The sequence below is a fragment of the Aythya ferina genome (genome assembly GCF_964211825.1).
Source record: "Aythya ferina genome assembly, chromosome: 7".
NCBI classification, from domain to species: Eukaryota; Metazoa; Chordata; class Aves; order Anseriformes; family Anatidae; genus Aythya; species Aythya ferina.
In genome coordinates, this window is record NC_140302.1 from 5,689,095 (window position 1) to 5,711,436 (window position 22,342).

General features: G+C 49.2%; 1 protein-coding gene across 3 annotated transcripts in view; it reads right to left on the reverse strand.

Moving 5' to 3' along the window:
- Nucleotides 1-110: 110 nt before the first annotated feature.
- MICU1 (mitochondrial calcium uptake 1) overlaps nucleotides 111-22,342 on the reverse strand; it is an 87,898-nt gene continuing 65,666 nt past the window's right edge. For all 3 annotated transcript variants that reach the window (XM_084525115.1, XM_084525117.1, XM_084525116.1), the window contains 5 exons: nucleotides 20,210-20,407; nucleotides 8,833-8,970; nucleotides 3,956-4,064; nucleotides 951-1,040; nucleotides 111-332 (listed from right to left, as the gene is read on the reverse strand). In XM_084525115.1, coding sequence (XP_084381241.1) covers nucleotides 172-332; nucleotides 951-1,040; nucleotides 3,956-4,064; nucleotides 8,833-8,970; nucleotides 20,210-20,407 — 696 coding nt within the window. In that variant the 3' untranslated portion in view covers nucleotides 111-171. The remainder of the gene's footprint in view (nucleotides 333-950; nucleotides 1,041-3,955; nucleotides 4,065-8,832; nucleotides 8,971-20,209; nucleotides 20,408-22,342) is intronic.

The window sequence follows — 22,342 nt, forward strand, 5'->3', positions numbered from 1 at the left end:
CTCCACCAGGCCACGCCCCCTCCCGTATTTCCCCGAGTACACGCGCATTACCGTAACACCCCCCCCCCCCCACCCAGGCGCCCCCCAAAAAAGCAGGCAGCCGCAGCCCGTTAATTAACTCGCAGCTCGTTAAGGGAATGAAAGGGACAATAGGGGCGCGGCGCGGCCCCGCTAGGGCCGGGGCAGGGTGAAGTCCCAGGCGGTCTCCTGGGCGCACTTCCACATGGCGCGCATCAGGCGGGTGAAGCCCATGTCCTTGGGCTTCTCCAGGCCCCGCATCAGGCGCTGCTTCATGATGGCCACGAACTCCTTGTTGCTCAGCTCGCCGTTCCCTGCGGGCAGCAAGGACGAGGTTACGGGCACCCAAACCCACGGCCACGCGCCCCAAACCCACCGCCACGCAGCTCGGGGGGCGGCAGCCCAGCCCCAACCCGGCCCCACGCAGGGCAGGGGGGATTTATTGAAGTTTCTCCATTTAATTTTTTCTTCCCGCATTGCATCCAAATGCAACTCGGGGCAGGGAAGCTCCCCTGAAACACCAGGAGGGGAGCAGAACTGCCCCCGGCTCTGCGGGCATACAAACAGCCACAGAAAGCCCCGAGCTCTGCGCCTGCTCTTCCACCCAGTGCCTACCTGAGGGTGGATTTGTTGCCTAACAAATCCACCCTCAGCTCCCTTGCTATCAAAATATTTTATCAGACCCCACGTGTGGCTGCAAATGGAGAAGGTTGGGAGATCCCTGGATTCCTGCTGAGCTCCAGGGTGATCACCCCATCAGAAAACGCCGCGGAGCAAAATAAAATAGATGCAGCAAAGGCACAAGGCAGCAGGTGGGGCTGAAGCCACGGGGACGGCAGCAGAGCTCAGCCAGCCACCAGCACCCGGCAGCTTCTGACGCCCTTTTTCTGTATTCCTCCTCCTCAGCTCGTGCCGGGAGGCTGCTCACTCACCGTCGCAGTCAAAGAGCGCGAACACCACGTCGCACACATGGTCGGAGAGCTCCACCTTTGCCACCGTCCTGGCCACCTGCTGCATGGTCACTGCAAGAGAACAAGGGCAGGCGGTGAGTGCCACCCAAAGCCCCGGCTCTGTCCCCAGCCCGCCCAGCACCAGGCTGGGCAGCTTCAGCCAGCAGCAGCAGTCTGTATGTCCTCAAATAGAAACATGAATTTCACAGAAACCTTCCTCAGAGGTGCTGGACCAAGCCCCGACACCACTTTCCTTTGGTGCCCATCCTTCCAACTACAGACCAGGTGTCACAGACCAGGTAAATAAAACCTGAGCGAACTACGAGTGCCATTTCTTCACCGTTTTTGGAAAACAAAACAGGTGCTGTCTAGGGAAAACGCCTCACAAACCCTTTTCCCATTTGGATTTTGTGCTGGCTGCATCCATCTGCATGCAGGGAAGCCCCCAGGATTTGATGCCATTAAATATTAGTTTTATAACCTGAAAGCTATATGATTTGGGTGTTGTTTTATGGGTCATTAAAATACACTTTCACCATTCTCTTTAGAAGAGGCTAGCTTAATTCATCACAGAAGACGAGCTGCCCAGCTCTAGCTGCTCGGTGCCATCCATTTTTCCCCGTTTCATTTTAAACAGCACCTCTAAAATCCTAATAATCAGTTTGCTATATCAGCTTAGCAGCAATTTGACATAAACGACCCTTTTTTTATTTCCTCCTCCTAATAAGATGAACAATTTGTTGCTTTTCACTACGCAACCCTACAAGAAGTTGTCCTTCGGAAGGGATGCAGCCCATTTATTCCCTGTTCAATTTGCAGGTGAGATGCCCAGGCTAGGTGAGCGTGTGTGGGCAACGTGCAGTGCACAGACAATTTCAGCATGGGAGCACAGATTCCTGCTGCAAAATCCAGGCATATCACCACAGGTTAATTTGCAGCTCCATTTGGACCCCAGGAAAACGCCCTTCATGCGGCTGATGCTGCTGGAGCAGCCACGCTGAGGCTTTTTCCCACCTGGGCTTTCTCCCCCCTGCTTTACACAGTGTCAGCATCAACCAGACCTTGCCCTGAGGCTTTCCAGAGCTGGCGGGCTCCTGAAAGAAGAAAGCAGCCCGAAACTTCCCCAGGCTTTCCTCTTCCAGCCACAGGGCTCCTAGAGCAGTGGCTGAGGCTCCAGCACAAGTTCATTAATCACAAGTAATTAAACAGCAATCGTGCTGATTTACCACCTGCGTGTAGACCTAAATACTCCAGGAATACATATTCCATGACCGGGCAGTTGCTAATTTACTGTAGGTACCGAGAAAATTGGCTTTGCTAGGCTATTATCTCCTCACAGTACACTGCAGAAGCAGCAGCACATCCATATTTCATGTGCAGCATCTCTTGCTTGTTTTTACTTCTAAACGAAAGGAAAAACCCATCGGGTTCTTTTAACTTTCAGCCTTGAGATGCGATGATCTAAAGGAAAGAGCACAGATGATTCCCCGAGAAGTCAAAGCTAAGGCTGTGGACACATGCAGGAAGAGAGGTGACACATCTGGCTCCCTCTGCAATTCCACTGCCCCAAAACGCAAGACCCAAGGAGCAGAGTTGGACTTTTTTTTCCACGTTTTTGCACATTTAAAATAAGTTTGTTTTAATAGGCACGTCAAATCTGGAAACAAAGCCGTAATGGCTGAGCCCCCAAAGGAAACGTGTGGTGAGATGAAGAAGGACAAGGGCTGGGCTGGTCAATCAACCACGCCACGACCAAGCTGCCTGGGAAACACCCAGCTCTGAGGTTATTCAGCCAGCTCCTCAGCCACACTCGCGCTCTGGACAATGGGTTATCCGAGCAGAGCTGCTCTGGAGACTTCAACACTCAGACAAGGAACTTAACGGGCTCCCAAGGTCAGAGCCAGTGAGAAAATTCAGGTGCCACTACTCGTGTTTTGGAGCAGAAATGCAGCATCTGGCTCTCGTTTCTAAACAAAGCCCCTTGTTTTTGAGCAAAGCCAAGACAAGGCTTGAGCAGCACCGTATGGGGTAATGGAGACCCCTATGGAAGAGAATTTGCAAAACTTCTTACTGCTTGTCATTTCCAGCAACTTTTTCAAGTGCATTGTAGAAGAAGAAAAGACGCTGCTCCCAAGATTGGGATTAAGAACCCCTGAATGCCTGGGCTCCAGCACCAGAGCCCGTGGTGTACCCACCAGGCTGCTCTGCCTCTGCACACACCTGACAGGCCCCCTGCAGCTGGCCCAGCACTCGCTGAGCATCTGGGCCCTCTGACTGCCAGCTGGTGCGGCAGGAAGGAGACGAGAAGAGCAAGGCGAGCAGCAGGCCTCCTTGTGTGCGAGGACAGCCATGCAGTGCGGTGAAGCCCCCTGCTCGTAGCTCAGGCTCCATCGCAAGCATTAGCTTGGAGCCACCAAACACCACGGACATCCCACAGGCTTGCCTGCAAGATGTCCCGGCAATAAACAGCTCTTGCTGATTCTCAGGGGCTGTGTGAGTGCTTCTTTTTGGGGGGAATGGGCTAAAGTGGCCCCAGGAGAGGTTTAGGTTGGATATTAGGAAAAACATCTTTACTGAAAGGGTTGTAAGGCATTGGGATGGGCTGCCCAGGGAAGTGGCTGAGTCACCGTCCCTGGAGGTCTTGAAAAGACATTTAGATGTAGAGCTCAGTGATCTGCTTTAGTAGGGGACTGGTTAGGGTTAGGTCAGAGGTTGGGCTAGGTGATCTTGGAGGTCTCTTCCAACCTGGGTGATTCTGTGGTCTGTTCAGGCTATGCATTTTGCCATTTTTCTCTCTATATGTAAAATGAGGGAAGTATAACACCTGAAATCCCTCTTTATCCATGCACTGCAGAAGTTAAACCTCTCATCACAGAGGAACTGCAGTCTCAGGACATTTTTAATCCATCAGACTGGGCTTGTTCGACCCCTCCCTAAACCCAAATACAAGCTGTGAACCGTGCTGCCTGCCTCTCGAGTTTTAATACCTTTATCAAGCGAGGCTCCAGCCATGTGGTAAAAGCTCAATGCTGTGTCCACATCGTTTATGTTCTTCAGAAACGTGAAGAAGCTCTCCACCTCCTCAAATGTCAGCCCCTAGGATGGAGAAAAGAGGGACTTAGTGATGGGAAAAGCAGACTGTGACACTGCTCGGGTAACAAATGACAAAGGGAATCAACTGCTTGAGCTTGCAGCTGGGGTCCAGACACTGCTACAAGCAGGTTCGTGTAGGCAGACATGCCCGAGTGAGCTTTGCTGCTGGTGGTAGGGCTGGATGTGCTTGCTCTACTTCCCCACACAGCACTCAGGCTGGGAAGTGCTGCAGCTGAAGGCAGCGACCCCTTCAGCGGGACCACCAGGAGCTGTAGCACCCAAACTGCGCCCTCGTGGGCAGGAACAAGCACCCAGCCTGGGATTTATCAGCTTGTCAAGGAGAATTCAGGCTCAGCCTCCTCCTGTTCCACCTAGTGGGAGGCTGATGCATTGAGACACTGCAAGTCCCGACTGCATAACACAGCAGGGTTCCGTGCTGGGGATGGAAGAGTGCACGCTGCAGCTGGGGCTGCGAATATAAATTCATGTCATCTGTTGTAACCCTGCTCGAGCCGTTCCCAACGACTTCCAATCAGGGCAGAAGCGACCTGTCTTTTTTTTTTTTATGAAATATAAATCACGTTTTTTTACGATCTTTTCCTACAGACACGGTGCCTCTGGAATTGTAAGCAGAAGAACTACAGACAGTTTGCAACCTGCCTAGGAGTATTCCAGCTCATCCCTGTCCTCAGCGAAACCGAGCACGTGGCAGAGCACGGCCAACACACGTTGCACAGCACACCAACAAGTGCAACAGCAGGCTTTGGGAGCTGGATTCATGGGTGCAAAGTGCACACATGGACAATGTATAGGAAAAAATCTCCACTTGCTGTACAGGGAACTGTCTTTAAATGTAAACCTGCTTTCCAAGCGGTGTGCTAACAGCTGCATGGCAGAATTAAATGATATTTTTCTTCTGCCAGGACAATATAGCACATACTTTTGCACAAGATACTGCAAAGATTCCTGTTTTGAACAACGTATCTACAGGAGAAAAGATCTTTGCAATTCAGACACCCATCTCCAACATCTCCCTGCTGAGCGTGGGACTGAGCAGAGCACTACAAATTTGGAACCCCCGAGGGAACCAGGATCCCTGTGGCCACTTTCAGGCCAGCAAAAGGCCCCAGAGCTCAGCATTTCCCTGGATTTTCCAGCAGGAAATGGCAAATATCAAGGCCAAGCAGCTCATGCAGAAGCCCCTTGTTTAGTACCGTGGTTCCTGTTGTTTCAGCCAGCAACACGAAAAGTTTACATCCTTACAAATGTAAATTCCTGGTCCTTGTCACCAGTTAAAAAACCAAAAGCCATGACTCACGGAGGCATCCTGCTATTCTAGGCTTCTGTGTGGACACATTCTGAATCTCCACAGCAAAAACCCAGCTGATGCTACGGAATTCAATGTATGATTGATGAATTCGATCGCTGAGGCTGGCATCAGCATCTACTCCTTCCCAGCTACAAAAAATCGGAGAAGGGAAGGGGTGCAGAACCGTGCTGACAAGTTGCCAGCCGCGATGATCACCATCAGTCAGCAGCCGGGGAGGGGAATTCATCTGTTCCCTGTCGATGCGTCTGTCGGCGCTGCTTGGGCTCCTCATAACTCACTCGTGTCTCCACTGAAAGCCCAATAAACATTAACCTGCCAAAGGGCTCCCTCCCTGCTTCCTCAGGAGCGTTGAACTGTATTTGCAAGGTAACACTGGATTAGGAGGCTTGCCAGGTGGGTTTGGGGCAATTCACCATCCAAATCGTTGTCCTCCCGCCTGCTTTGAAAGAAATAAACACGTCACAGCCCCTGCTGCTGCTGACAGAGAGCAGGGTTGCAGCAGGGTAATAAACTGTGTGGATAATGATACATTGCTGCTCTGCAAGTGTGAAACAAAAGGATTTGGTAGAACAACTGTTCCTGCAAAACACATCAAACTGCTCTGAGCATCACGGCGTTCAGGGACAGGACGAATGGCGAGGTGGCCGAGCAGCCCTAGCATCTCTCCGAGGTCTGGGACCCAAGGGAGAGCAGAGGAGAGCAGCAGCTCCATCCCTTTTACCCAGGCGAGGAGCAGGCTCTGCAATGGCTCTGCACAGGGCCGAGTCCCACATGCAGAGGAAGCAGCACTGCCGGCACTGAGCTCCTGCTGCTCAAAGTGAAGCTTGCTCTCCAGATTAATCCTGCATCCATTTACAGAGACAGCTCCGCGAGCACAGCCCCGGATAAACGAGCTAGGAAGCTCAAAAGGCAATTAACATGGCTCTGGCCACGGCAGTCCTACTTCTGAAAAGGAAACTGAAGCTACACAAAAGCCCCGGGAGCTGCACCAGGGTGGTGCCATGAAAGCACAGAAGCATATTTAGATGCAAAGTGCTGCACACAAATCTGCAAGGGACGGGCCTGTTAAAATACCCTGGGAGGGGAAATGCTTGCATAAAAAGGTTCTCTTCTGTAAAAGACGATGCAAGGTTAGCCAGCAGGCTGGGGGTTTCTGCGAGCTAAAACCTGCTGAAACCCATGAGTTCAGTTAAAAAGTCACAAGACTAGAGAGACAAGACGCCTTGTTCTGAAGCTGGCTGTTCCCTACAAATAGGAACGTGACCTGGCTGCCTGGGGAATGAGGAATGAGGGGGAAACAAAAGCTCTTCCTCTGCCCCACATGTCAGGTGTCTGACTGACACGTGGAAGGAAGGGAACATCTGCTGGAAGAATCCTTCCAAAAATAACGTCCTCTGACTAATTTCTCATACACCCGGCTACTGCTTGGTACATATATATAAAGCCACAGCAAAGACTTGACAGTCTGTGAATGTAACAGTAGAACTGATGTTTTCTGTCACACAGGCATCACAGCTGCCAAGCTGCAAAGCACTTTTCCCTGAGAAATCAACTAATTCCTGCGAAAACTCAAAGGGAACAGAGGTATAGGAGAAAAAATCTGCAGTGTCTTGCTCAAAAATCGAGTCAACAGACTCAAAACTGCAGCCTCGGAAACACCGATGGTCAAAGAGCTTGGGAAGGGAGATTTCCCAGTATCGACAGGCAATTTCTTCCATTTTTCCACTGGACGCTTTTTGGCTTCGCCTGCAGCATTTGCTGTGAAACAATGCATCATGAAGGCACCTGAGCTCAGGCCTCCCTGGGGTGTTAGGACAAATGAGACACTTCCAAAATACCGATACTGCTGACGAGGTTCTGCTTGAAATCAGCACTCTGGGGATGTCCAAAAGTGCTGAGCTTCTGTGCTGTGCAGGGAGAGATCAAAACTCGTTTGATGCTGTACGTTCAGCCCTGAAGGAACAGCGACCACCGCAGCTCTCAGCAGCACCATCTGGATCCGAGCACTTCCCGAGCTTTCCTGGAGCTCACAGAGGCCAAAAGCTTAATGTTTCTGACCAGTGCAATGTAAAAGGCTTTGATAAATATTAATTTTTGAGATGAGAAAACTCGCTTGCAGCAGAGGATCTTGATTTATCTTGATTTATGGCTTCCATGTTCACTCAGAACTCCTCCAGCTGGGTACAGGGAAAAGCCTCCACACACATAAGCCCTCAGATAAACCAGAGGAGGTTTTCACCTGGCTATGTACTGGAGCACTGTCATCAGGAAAAGTCCCTGCAACCAACGGGTGACAAGGAGCTGCCCTCAGGGGCTGTCAGAGACCTTTTAGCGCCTGTGCCCTGCTGTTTCAGGATGCCCAAGTTCTCCTCTGCAGCCCCAGCAGAACAGGAAAAAAGGTCACTGGTGCAGCTTTGTGTGAACTGAGGATTCCTGAACATCACAGGAGTTTAGGAGAGTTTTATTTACAGCCCCAAAAAGGGATTAAAAAAAAAGGACTAGACTCCAACACTTCTGTCCTGTAACACGCTTTGCATCGAGAACTGTCAAAAGATAAACACCAGGTCTAATGTCATCAAGAAGTGGCCCTAAAACAGTCGGACCAACTCAAAACACGGCAAAGACCTTCCCTCTATTCTCATTTTGGTTAACTGTATGTTTACAGCCTAATCGGTAAAAGAACAATCCATCTTCACCAAAGCAATGTCCTGAAGTACCTCAGCACCCCGTGCTTGCCTTACCTGATAAAAGCATGGCCTTTTAGTACAGAGATTTTAGCCCAAGGTCTCTCACTAATTTAACTGGTACAGAATCTGCAGCCTTATTCCTCTCTAAATCACGGGTAATTCAAATCATTTTTCACCTAAGTTCATAAACTAAATAATAAACTGCCCAGTCACAGCATCTAATTAAACCAAGTTCGAGCCAGTAACTAGGTACACTTCTTCAGCGTTTATTCTGGCTCCAGACCCAGACTGCCATTTAGCAAACATAAGCTTTGAAAATTACAGCATCCATTTCAACAGGGACAAGCCCAAACCCTCATCAGGACACCAAGCAGCGCACTCCCACCTCCTGCATCAGATTTATCACCTGTAAAGTCAGCACGTCTCCCCACACTGCTTCAAAAGGCGCGGGTGCTTTTCTCTCCAAGACGGATTGCTTGCTGCAGAGGGAGAGATCCTTGCACATCAACCTGCTGCTTAGAGAAGTAATTTCCTTCACTCAGCCCTGTTCATGGCAAACCCCAGATCTCTGGGGTTTCTGTCCCTCTCTGCCACGAAGCATCACTCAACCCCACACAGTCTGACACCATTGGTGTCATTTCTCCTACAAGCCTACCCACGGAGCCTGACCACCAGCTCATCTCTCAGCATGGTGAGGGGTGGCTGTCTCCTCTCCCCAAAGAAAAAGCTTCTCAGATTTGCTACCACCACTGACCTCTCCATCTTGGAAGTGCTTCTTGAGCTGCTTCAGCATGACGGTGAGCTTCTTCGACTGCACCCCGCTGTAGGCCAGCAGCATGCTGCCGAACTGCCGCTCCGTGATCCGCCCGTCCACCGGGTCGTGCCTCTCGAACTGGAAGGGGGAAAAGAAAAGAAAACAGTGGTCTTAAAAAGGTTTGGTAACAAAAAATGAGCATCACAGAAAACGCTGCTTATAGAAGAAATCCTAATACGTTTGAATATTTGCTTCCACTGGGACTGTTTCCATCACTGAGACAACATTTTCTTTCCATGGGCAACTTTTTGAGAAGTATTTGCATCTTTTCCTCCTAGTTTTATCTTACTGGGGACAGTATTTGTAGAGCTGGACTTCAAAAATCAGGATGATTATTTGAACCTGAAACTTAGCTATTGCCCGCAGGTCTCCAAAAGGAGCAGAAAACAAGAAGAAAATACTAAGGTGCTCTTCACGCGAGCTTCCAGCTTGGACATTGGAATAAACACCCAAACAACTGGGTTGTTGCAGCAACTTTTTCCTGCTTGCTCAAAGAGCTGTGCAGGGCTAAGCTAAGCATGCAGGTAGAAGTGTGATGATTGCTCACAGAGGGGGCTGGTAGCAAATAAACCAGGACAAAGAAAAAAAAAAAAAAAAAAAAAAAAACTAAAAATTAAGCCACGTTGCAGCTCTTCTCTGCTCCAAGCCCTGTACAGGTGTTCTCCTGGCCTTTGCTGCAGGGCAGGAGGGAAGAGCAACTCTCCCACTCTGGGCTTGGGCTGCGTTGAACACCAGGTCTCTGCTTGAGGAAGAACGCAGATTTCATCTTCTCCCTCCTCTGTGGCTCTACAGACACGAAAGACCAGGCTTCAGCAGACTCCACTTTCACAGAGCTCAGCACTCAGAATCCCTTACGTGATTTCCTTAGGACATGTCAGGAGCCGTGCAGCTGCTGACAAGCCTGAGGATGCCACTTAACACCACAATTAGTTTTCCAGCTCCTCCAGAGCAACCCATTTAGCTCGAGAGCACTGCTGATTTGACACTACGTTGCTGGATACGTTGGCCATTTCTGCCTTATTTGCACTTAATTCCACCACTAACACCAAAGGCAGCACGGCACCCAGCTGAGATCAAGGCGGGAGCACAGGGATGAGAGGCAGCAGCTCTGCCCGCGGTGCTTCCATCCCCTGTGTAGGCAGAGCTGCAGAGACCGCTGACTACACGTGGGTCTCACGTGCATGGGTCTGTGCATCCTGGCCCACGGAGCCAGGATTTAGGAAGATGAACGAGAGCTGTTTCCAGCCAGGAGGATCTGCCTGACCTTAGGGACTTTGGTTTGAGTGGCCCAGGCAGGATTTGGGAAAAAGATGGTTCGTTAGCCTGCTGTCTGACGCAGGCCTTGGCATTTACTCAGACCACAAAACGCTGGCCTCTGCCCTTCTCGCATGCTGGGGAAAAGAAAAAGCTCATCTGGAGGGAAATCGTGTGTTCCTCCTTACTAAGGAGGGGCAGCTGTCTCTGCCACGCTTTTGAAGAAATTTTACAATAACCAAGGGGCATAAAAACTGTCTGCACTGTTTCAAAACCAGCACTAACTTCTATAACACTCTTAATTTCAACCTAAAAGACATGAACCAGCGCCCTTCTACCAGCAGCCTTCAAGTACCCCAAGTTTTGGCACAGGAGGTGCTGCTGGGGGCATTTCCACCACCTCTCACACAAAGAGAGGCTGGGCAGAGGTCAGCCAAATGTGCACCTTCTGTGTTTGGCCACAGCTCCACTTTTACAACATTGATTTAAAAAAATCTATAGGGTTCAGTGTTCCCCTCTGCCTCCTGGTGCTCGAGTTGCCATCAGCACCCATCCTACAGGGAGAGCCTCTCACAGCAGACCCACTGCAGGAGATGAAAGAGCTTCATTTATTGATTGATTGATTTATCACACAGCTGGGAGATTGCTTTAGATTTATCTTGTTTCTGTTCTTTAAGATGTGAAAAAATAACTTACTGAAATTTCTTTAAAGCACAAGACAGTCCTGAGCCCTGGTTAACAAACCAACTCGTTCCCCTGCCCTATGGGCTCAGTGTGCGTGAACAAGTCAAAACACCACCCGAAAATTATTCACGTTAAATGCGAAAGCCTGAAAACCAAGGAATAAACGTTCATTACCCTGTGTTTATCTTACTTTAAACGAATGTCTCCAGCATTTAACCAAAGCACTCCCAGGTGCCTGAAGTCAATAGCTGGCAGGCAGGCACTGCGCTCGCGTATGGGCAGGAACGCAGCAGTGCTCGACAGCCAAGGAAGGGGACAGGATGGCAGCAGCTGAACTACACCACTGGTCAACAGCCAGGCTCCGACCTCAAATATAATCACCACTGAGCTGAGAAAAAGCGAGTCACCAAGCAATGGGTAAAGGAAGTTCAAAGCTTGCCAGCAGCTGGCGTTGGAGGTGCTGAAATTAATTATGGGAGGGATGAGCAGAGGAGATCGCTTAAAGAAAAATTCTGGCGAGAAGAAAAAAGGTAGTTTTTTGGCTTCAAATGATTTGTGAGAAAAGCCTGATTTTCACTTCTAAAACCAAATACTCCCCTGGAACAGCCCATTCCCCAGCCACCTGCCTGGAAGCAGATGTGCTCATTTTGTTTTCTCCTGCCTTTCTTGAGTGTCTTCTGGACTGCTGAACACCGCTCACCTGCTGTCTCCAACTTGAAAATGAAGGAAGGTGCAAAGTCCGGAGTGGTTTTCTTTTCAACATGCCATGTACGGCCTGTGAACAGCATTAAAAGCCCACAGGCACTTTGCAAAGCAGGACAAACTTCCCTTTCCCCAGGCAACCACGTCCCTTTGCCTTCATGCCTGTGACGTTACCGTGCAGGTTCCTTCTCCCATCACTAGGAGGAAAAGAAAACCCACGAGGAGGTGATGCAGGCCAGGGCATGCCGAGATCTATTACCAGCAAACAAGTTCCCTGATGGCCTTTTTCCCTTCCATCCATCTAAAGACACGAAAAGCACGGCCAAAGCCAGCGCAGGGGCAGCTCCAAGCACTGGGACACCAGGAGGAAGCTCCTGCTCTGCCCAAGGGCACGCGTGCTCACGACTAACAACACATTTTGAGTTACAAACTGAGGCTTAGGAGGGATTTATTCGCTCTGGAGGGCTGGTTATTGTGTCAGGACCACACCAAATGCTGCTCTCGGGTGAGCTGAGCTCCCAGCCACTGCCACTTGGTGCCAGCAGCAGATTCTGCATGTGCACACCCACACAGCTGCAACTTGCAATAAAATGTTTTGATATTCATTAACGCTGCTGTGATGCGTGGGGAAACCCAGCGTGCTCCCAGAAGGGTGGGAAGGCAGGGGAAAGGGGCACAGCCCTGAGCCCCAGGAGCTCCCAAGGCCAGCCTGAAGCAGCTTCCCAAGCCTGGTGCATCGTTACCACACCTTAGGGCACCCTCTGCAATCATTAAAATGACTAAGCTAAATCTGAGAAGTGTGTTCAACACCACCTCTTCCTCCAAAAAATCATGCAGGAAAAAACACATCCACGTTTCTCTCAGAGAAACTTGTTACACATCTCAAACTACGAGCTTTTAACTCGACTTTCTGTCTGAATAAATGTGCCTAGCAACTTTTGCTTCAGTACATGGAGGAAAGGTTTCAAATGAGGAGAGCAGAAGGCAAATCAAAAGCGACTGTTTTCTCTGCTTCTGCACACCCTTAATTGCAGGGCTTCTCAGAGAAAGGCAGTACAAGGATCCACCATCAAACGACAGGCCCACGATCCCCCCGCTTCCAGCCCTCACTATTTATTTTGACTAGCCCCATCTACCTGCTCCTGCGGGAAATCAAATGCCAGCCTCTGAGAAGCACCCAGCCTGAACCAATTCAGAGGCAGCACTGTGAGAAGTGTCTTTATTAAAAAAAAAATCAAGAAAAAACTTCTTAAGCAGGGCCATCGGTTTCCTCTCCAGTGCCCGTTGCCATGTAATGAGATGGCTCTGAGGGCTGACGAGCCACCTGGGGTCCTCTCAAAAACCATGGGACATGGCAAATGCCACCACGGACTCAGGCCCCTCACCTTGTCAGCGCTGACTTGTAAGGTCTGAGAAACAGCAGAGAAGCCAGGAATAAGAGTTTATACCAAGGCTCAAGGCACAAGCAGCATCGTGTCTGTAGCAGCATGGATTTTGAGATCCCAGGCTCCGTAGGTCTCAGGCCAGGGCTGTGCTGCTGCTTTTCCTGCTCAGGGTCAGCGTGGCAGAAGGAGTCCTTCAGCCGCAGTACAGCAGTGTGGTGGAAAGAGAACTTCAGGGGATACTGGTGTCTTTGTAGCTTACCCCACGGACACTGCTCCTTCCAAAAAAGGTCGAATTTTGGTGCCAGACACCTCAGGGCAGGTTTCTTGTTTTGGCTGATTCTCCTCCTCTATACATTCATCAGAAGCAATAGCATTAAAAGGACACGTGGGAAATTTCTACCTAAATCCCCCAGTGCCGAAACCCCGTCCTCTGTAACTGCAAGCATCAGGAGCCCACCTTTTTTTCTGACAAATATCGCAGGGTTTTTAACTCCCAGCTCCAGCAGGCACAGGAGCTCAGCATTACTTCCACGAGCAGCCCCAGGGTGACAGAAGGGAGAAATCAGCGGGGGTTGTGGGGTGGGACTTGAATATAATGCATTGACTTACCCTGCGAGAGGAATACTAACTGCTGAGCTGCACGGACAGCGTGATGTCCCTAAAGTTGTAGGAAGGCTTCGACTGAAAAAACAATCCATAAATTCCCTAAACTCTCAATAAAAGCACCTATAAAAGAAATGTATGTGTGCCACTTATTATTTCCCATTCACAAAGAAAAAAAAATCTACAAGGGCTTTTGGATGGAGAAAAGAGCACTGAGGGATGATTTTTGAGTTTATTTATATTGGGTAAACAAACATCCGGAACAGAAATATTGCTGATACTATTTCTGCCAGTATTAAGGGTGCTTGAAAAAGGTGACCTGCTTTGAAGGCGGTGCTGTGCGTGTAATAAGGAGTCAAAAGGATCTGGACAGTGATTTGTAGGGTAATATTCAGATTCACAATGTATGACCCTTTAAAGTAGTAGTTGCTCAAAGCTTTATTTGACAGGCTGTAATACATTATTTATCTGCAAACTGCTGCAGCACTGGGCCTGTTTACTGTTCTGAAGAAGCAGGCTGCCAGGCTCTCTTGTCAAGTTGCATATACAAATATGACAGGGGAAAAAAAAAAAAAAAAAAAAAAAAAGAAAGCACTGTTTATCTTCCTAAAACCCAGCAACCTCATCTGTCCCTCCCCAGAAAAAGGGATTTGGAAGGAAGCTGTGGGGCTGCAGCTCCCTGGACTCAAGTGTAGGTTGTACAGCTGGACTGGGTCAGGAGAAATGCTCCCAGTGCTCCCAGCATCTTCCACCTCTATAAATACACACACATATATGTGCATGGGAGAGAAAGGGAGCTGTTTCCACAAAATCAAAATCCGATTTTTGAATACTTTCCATTTTCCCTTTCCCTCCGCTCTCCAAGAGCAGCTTAAAGTGAATATGTAGTAGCAAAGTTAAAAATTTACATCCATCAGCAGCACTGAAATCCCTGCAGACCAGGTGGTTAAAAGATGCTTTTGACATTTCACTGGCCTTGGCACGGCACCACTGCCTGCAAGGGGGAAAAAATAATTCTAGCCACCAGCAACTTGTTACGCTTTAATGAGCAATTAAAAAAGGTTATGTAAAGATGGCCATACCTTACTTCATCCTCATGAATCAAAGTAACTCCTTGCCAGCTCTGGAAGGAGCTGCATTTTGAAATTTCGAGCAGCGAGGGAATGAAATGAAGAAAATGTAAAGGGGAGGAATCTGTAATACCCCAGGAAAGGGCATGTTGGTTGAATTGGAAGGAAGCCTTCTCCTGACTGCTTGGAAAGGAAGGGAATGAGCCCCAGCTCCCGCTGCTGCTCTCTGCCCTTGATAACATTCCTGGTACCCAAATGTGAGGAATGGAGAAGCTTCTCCATCCTGCTTGCCTGCTGAACAAGAAGAAAGCAAAGATCCCAACACAAGGAGCTCCCGACCTCCCTGCAGCAAGACCCACTGGCCAGCTGCACGCACCCAAGCCAAACAGCCTGAAAACACGACTACAAACCTGTGCAACTGGCACACAGCGTTATTAAAAAAGGTCTCTGTCACTGCTGGTGAGATTTATGCTGCTTCTGCTTGGCCTTGGTGCTCAATTTGCCACGAGAAAATAAACCTGCTGCACTTCCCGAGTAAGGTGACCAAAACGTTTGCTCAGACAGCAGAAGGATGATGCTGAAGTCAGACTCCTGACCCCTCCGGGGGTTTAATTTTCAGGCTCCACCGAAGTGCTCTGCTGCCTGCACCAGAGGAGGGCTCCTCGTGCTGCCCGGCAGGAGCGGATTTATGCACACTTCATAAAGCAGCTTTGTTACAGAGCAAAGCCCTCTCCTGGCACTAACAATGCAATAAATAGAAATCCTAATAAAATCTTCAAACAGCTTCCCCCGTAGAGCTGCTGCATCAGGCACATTTCAGTCACCTGGTGCACGTGCAAGCGACAAAGCAGCACTGCACAGCCAGGGGGGCACAAACCAGGCATCGTGACAGCTGCTGGGACCACCAGCCACCCCAAAGGAGGAGATGGCCAAGCTGTCCCTGTGCATTTGAGCAACGTCGCAAAGCACACACAGTCACCCCAACTTTCCTTGCCTCACATTTAACAGCAGAACAAGCAATAAAGGGCTTAGTGGTAGATAAAAACGACCGCCCTCAGCCTTTTCCAGTGACTCTTCACATTCACTGAAACAGCTCAATTTCCCATCTCTCCCCTATAAACTACCCAAGCCACAACCTCTTAACTTATTATTTTTGAGATTATTTTTCCCCATAGTTACATCCCACTTCAATTTACCAAGTCTTAGGCTGGATGAAGACAGGGCGCCAAGTTTTCCCCAAACCCTAACCAAGAAGGCAGTACGAGCAGCTGGAACACTTCACGGGGCCCTTTCCACTCACATGCCAGGACAAAAGCACACTGACAGCAGCTCTGAATGGCATCAAAACCATGGGGAGTGCTCCAAATCATTGCAGCCACCTGTCTAGAAACTCCCAGCGCCCCAGCTCACACAGCTGGGTGGCAGAGGACCATTGCTGGAAGTCTCCCATTTCCATCCTGCTTTCAGCTGGTTTATGTCCCATCCCCTGCTCCAATTCCGTGCGTTGCCTGTTTTTAATTCTGTGCATTACCTGGCAGCCACTGCTTGCCTCTCACCGCCCTGAGGGATCAGGCCACCTCTTCCTGCCACAACTCTCAAGCTGTGCAGCACCTGCAGAGGTACCTGTTACTGCGCCTGGCTCCTCCTGACGTGGATCCCCATCCTCTGCTGGTTCTCTCTTCCCCTGTGACAAGCAGAGGCTCCAAGAGGTGCATTTTCAGCTGTTTTTAACCACCACCAAAAATCTGCAGCAGCCTGCAAGGCCATAGAGCAACAAGGCTGAATGCAAAAAAAAACAAACCAAACCAAACCAAAAAACTCCACAGCTTAAGTAAGCTGCATGGTAGTTTTTGTTGATTAGTACAGGACTCAGCTGCCAACTAACCCAGTGCAGGGATTCAGAAGAGGAAGGCACTTTGGGACAAGTTATTGGACTAAAATCAGGTTGAGAAGCTGTAGAAATGCCTTCTGAAGCCAGAATATTGGTTAAGACAGGGCTGAAATCCAAAAGAACCTAAGGTTTCTAACGAGAAATGAGCAGACGGAACAGCCTGACTCCATCCATCACCCCTTCTCGGTAAGAAAACAAGCCAAGCTGCAGTGGTATCAGCACTCCTTGTGGAAACAGGCGTTTCCAGGGGAAAAGCTGTGCTGCACAACTTTGCCTGTCCAGCTGTGGCATCAGCCCAGAGCCACGAGGTGTAGGGTTGGCTTAGCACCTGCTTCACCCATTCAGCTGAGAACAAACGCCCTCCCCGAGTAACCTCCAGGGCAACAACGTGCTCCAGAAATTTCTCTGCAGGCCCTTTGGAAATGAAAACCTTGGCTGAGGTTTTACACCACAGGCACCCAGCTCACTGCTGGCAAAGAGAGACCTGGGAAAACAGCCCACAACTCAGCACAGAGATGAAATCACTGCTGTTAGGACATTTTGGGTTACCTGTCTGGGATAGCAAAGAGAAAACACCAAGGACTTTGGGAGCCTGTCCCACTGGCTGGGTTGGTTCCTAATACACAGCCCTAGGTAACCCACAGCAACTCACAACACAGCAAGGACTCCCAGTCTGCTCATGCTACAGCTTCCTAAAAGTATTATTTCCTACGGCACAGATAGAAAACTCAGCAACAGCAGGGTTGGCGCCGGTTAGCAACTCTCTCCTGTAGGAAGCAGACACACTTTGCATGCAATTTCTGGTCTGGAAGACAATAAGGAAGCAGCGAGATAGGAGGGAAATCACCGAGGCAGCCAAACCACAAGAAGTGGCAACAAGCCGTTAAAAGCTTCTCTTCTCCCTCCGGCTGTGGTTACTTTGCTCATCCTTTCCTTGCACAGCCGAGCCGATTGCTACATCTTCATAAAGTGAAGCAACAGGGAAGGAGGCAGTGGCCACGGTTACTTAACCATGCTGGCAGCACTTCACCCTTCTGGGACACTGAAATGTTCGTGGCTTTGCCTCATCTAATCACTCTGAGAAAGTTTCTGCTCAATCTTTGGAAATACGCACTAATATTTTGGGAAGCAGAAAAAATAACCAAGACCAGTACGAGAAAAGTGGGTTCAGGTGGTCAGAAACTACTGCTCTACCTTTACAGGCAGCAGAAAAAAATGATTCTTAAGTGTATTAACTGCAGATACACCTGGAACCTGAGCTGAAGGGAAAACAGTTTTAAGAAAAGTCTTATTTCAGGTAGAGATCTTCTGGATGAAGAAAAAGTGAGTCCCAGTTTGAGAACAGATGTCCTGTGCCACTCAGAGGCTGCACCATCCCCAGGACAGATCTTCAGACATGCTCATGGTACGTTTCCCCAGAGCCTATTCGGGAACTGAGACACTTAAAATGAACACAAATAGGTTTTCAAATTAACATCCCACCTTCAGGCCGCGTACTGATTTTGCTAGGCCAGCCAAGAATCAGCAGACGAGGCCGGCAGAGCTGTCACCAACTCCTTTCTGCTCCTCCCTGCCCACTGGTAGCTCCAGCTACTCTGACAAGGATCCAGAGACGACCTGCAAGGGCAGCCGGGCACTTTCTGATGGATCCAACACCACTGTGCTCGCAGGGTCATCACCCAGAGACAGACACACAACACCAGGGAAGCCTTAAAACGTACCTGAGAGCTACCTGTTGCTCTGCAGTACAGCTATCTCCTAACACCACCTCTTAGGCCCTTCTGGTTTGCACAGATCAGGGTAAATACTTGAGGAACATCCCCTCTCTGACTTACCGTGTTTTTAAGGGGCTGAGTTCATTAGAGCCCTCCTTGGAAAAGGAACGCCATGAACTCGCTAGGCACTTGTGTGAAAAGCCACTTAACGTGAACAAAAACATCACATGCAAAGCAAGGAGGGAAGGTGGGAGATAATGTCAGAAGAGATAAAAGCATGAGAGGAGAGCGGCTACGTTACATAATGCTGAGGACAGAAATAGGTCTGTTGCCTAAATCAATGAGAACTATGAACAGAAAAATCAGGTGCCTTAATGCCATGAACTCAGGAAAAAGAGACAAGTTTGGCAGAACAAAACTGTTCCCCTTCCACAGCTCAATTTTTCAGTTCAAATGAGTATCAAAAATGCTAAGCACAGCATGGTACTGTGTTCAAGGGTGCCCTCGTGAATTCAGTAACAATGCTTTTAGGACATTAACTTACCAAGACATCTTATCTTGTACTACCCCAAATTAACAAATAGCATCTTAGAAAGGCAGCTAAATGTTCACCAGAAAGATGGACAATTGGCTGAAGTCACTAAGAACTACATTAGAAATGAACTGTTGCAGAAGGAAAAGAACAAAAAAGTACCAAGAAGCTAAAAACCCATTGCTTCCTAATGAGATATATGGGAACCCATGGAGGGGGCACACAACTCCAGCACAGTTCGAAATAATCCTTTGAGTGCCTGCTCATCGCCTGGCCCTGGAGAGAAAGTGGCAGTGGGAAGCCAAAGCAGAACAGCAAGCAAGGACGAAATCTCTATTTCTCTTCCTTTTGAGTTGAAGTTTCACCTTAGGTTTCTTAACCTTAAAAAGTATTTCATCCATTTTCCATTCGTAGAGGAGCTGCGAGGAACTGACACTTTCCAGCCCATAAAGAACATTCTCCTCCACCAACCTATTCCCCTGCAGACGCGCAGCACACCGCCAGCGTTAATGAGCAGTTAAATGAACTCAGCTAACCGGACAATTACCCCCACAAAAAGCCTAGTCCTTGAGTCAGTTCCTTACTTTGTAAATCTCCAAACAGAAGAGGGAATAAATTCAGGTTGGGTTCACAGTGGCTGACTTGATGGTACCTTAATAAAACGCCGTTCATTAGCTGGATCCCACAGCCTGAGCACGTGGGCATTCACACACCAGGCAGAAGCCTTAGCGACCTCTGAATGCTGCCTTAACCACGTTATGGCTGGGAGGACAACTTCTCGAGCACAAAATCCTTACTTCTGACGCAAATGAAAACCTGGCTTTACACAAACCAGCTTGAACCTGCTCCAGAGAAGTGCGTTGCATTAAACCAAGTCAGTTCCACCTGGGGGCCGAGACAGACCCCAAAGAATCCCCATTGCTATTCCTGCACTCACATTATTTAAAAACCAAATTTTGAAGCTTGCTGCTTGAAGTCAAGCTATGCAACTGCAAGGAGGAGACTGGGTGCTGCTGTTAACTCATGGTGATGCAAATTAAAAAGGAGGCATTCAGTTCAATTCAAGGCAGAAGAGTCAGAATAGACGGACAGTTCTTATTGAATGCGGAAATGTTCACAACAGTGAAGCAAATGGGGAAAGAGTTTTGTGAAAGTTATAACTGCTGGTCCTTCCAGGCACAGCCCACTCACCAGGACTGAGACAAACCTGTCTTGGTAAGGGAGCAACAGCCTGCTGGCCACCTCTTGCCTTTTTCTAGAGCATCTCAATCACCACTTAGGCAGTGCTGAGGCTAAGCAAGCCCCACGTGGAGGGACACACACCAGGACCTGCCTCCTGCTGCTGCAGCTCCACAAGAGCTCCAAAAAGCTCTCTGCTACTGCAGGGAGCTGGAGGTGTTCCTGGGGAGCACCACACTCATCACAAATTCGGCACGGACGTGCTGCACTGCCCTTTCCCCGTACACAAAAGTAACTCAAACCTCCAGTTTGAGGATATCGTGCTGCAGCTTGCGCTGGAATTCCAGGAAGTGGGAGATGGTGAGCTTCCCCTTCAGATCCGCCCCGAAGAAGTAGGTCGTCAGCGCAGAGTTGAAGCCAGTCTTCAGGGTGTTCCCAGTGGTCGACCGGTCTCTGTGGCGCATGCCCATGCTGGTTTGGGAGCGAATGATGCTCTGGACCTAAAAAAAAAACAACACAAATGTTAGCACCAAATCCACTTGGATTGGACTTCTTTTAACCAAGTATCCTGGTTAGCTGGCACTAGCTCCAGCTAGCTCACATCGCATTTCCTTTGCCCCATGCACAAAATCAGGGTTTTTCTACCCAAGGGCACCCCTTCTTGCTGCCTGACGTTCTCTGCCACGACTGTAAGCTCCTCTATCACCTGAGCTTTGGGCAGGGGCTGCCCAAAGCAGAGCAAAGGGCTCCTCAGACAGCATCAGCCCAAACAACCCCCCAGCAGAACACACCCCACAACACATCTGGGTTATCAGCAGACGGATATTTGCACAAACACGGCCAAGTGTGAGGTTACGCACTGTAACAGCGGTATCTTACAAAAGCCTCTGCTCTGGGAATCACAGCAAACCATCCGTGTGCATGTCCTGGTCAAGTTCTGTGGTCAAGAAGCTGAACAAAACACCCGGAAAGTGAGAAGTCATGCGCAGGGATGGGGGAGCAGCTGCAGAGAAGAGTGCATGAACATCGTGCACAGTCCTGTGTTTAAAAAGGGATGGAGACCGCAGAGGAGAGGCACAAGGTTTACCAGTTAAAAAAACTCTTCCTCCTGAGCTCCTGGCAGCATGTCATGACTTCTAGAAAGCATCACACAACTTGAACGGATGCTACGGGACAGGGCAAGGATACCCAGGACAAGCTCACTGCCCCCTAAGACACGGGAAAAGATCAAACTGAAGGACGCAACAGCTCAAAAAATCCAAGAACTCATTATTTTAAGCATCCCATGCAAATGTGAGGGGTAACCAAGGCAGATGGATAGTGCTGTGTCTTGTACAGGTAGCCACAGAGCAAGGAGAGGCTCCCAGGGGCTTTCTGGAGCTCCAGCAAAACCTGCTGCTTCGCCTTCAGCCTCCTCCTCCTCCTGCCAATTTTCTTTTGAAATAGGCACTGTGCTGTGAGGAAGGATCTTGTCCTCTGGTTCGCAGCAGCCCTGGAAACAGCAGCTCCTTCTTTTGCTTTGTGCTCCGCTTGAACCGTGAGCTCCGCACGCACGTTTCAGGCAAATATTTATCAGCTGTCTGAAGCGATGCAGTTTATGACCAGCTTGGAAACCTGCCCCTGCTTCTGCAGAAGCAAATGTTTACCCCGCTGCAGACGGTTCGATAGAGCATCTCCTCCCGGCTGTTATTTACACGGCACCGTAGGCCAGGCAGACCCATGGCCCTCTCTCTTTCTCTCCCCATCCGTAAGAAGCCCCAGACAGTCTGGACATCCATCTGTGGGCACCGGAGCCAAACCCATTTGGCTGGTACCTATTGTCGGGAATTCTCCTAATACCCAGCAATGCAGGCAGCCGCCACAAGTTGTTCTCCAGTCCTGCCAGTGCTGTCCTCCCCCACAGCTCATCGATCGTACGGCTCTGCACAGATGCTTTGCTGTCGTCTTTATTTTTAAATGCATTGCAGCTTAAGCGTTTGATCTCTTCTGGCTTTTGGACCAGACAAGGGGAAAAAATCAAGGAAAATAGTTAAAAGCAATGGTTTGTAGAGAAATTATAACACTGCCTGCAAGTTAACTGCTTTTCATCCAACATTTTAATTAAAAATGGGAGCGTAAACTAACAATTTCTGGTTTACATCCTGAAGGATGAGAAGCTAAAGATGATCCTGATACAGGCACCAAACTATTTAGCACTATGCACTGTGTATATGCATCAGCAGGAAAAAATCCGAGGCTCTTCAGCGAGGCACAAGAAATTAATATCTTCCTGGTGGGTAGTTAGAGCCTCTCACTCGCATATTAGCTCCATTACCACAAGTGATTTTTTTTTCCTTGATGAACACTCAGGGTCTGCAGATGTTAATGAGAAGAGAGACCTGCTGCTGGCTCTCTCCAAGGATGATGTGTGAAAACAGAGTATGAAATTCATTCCC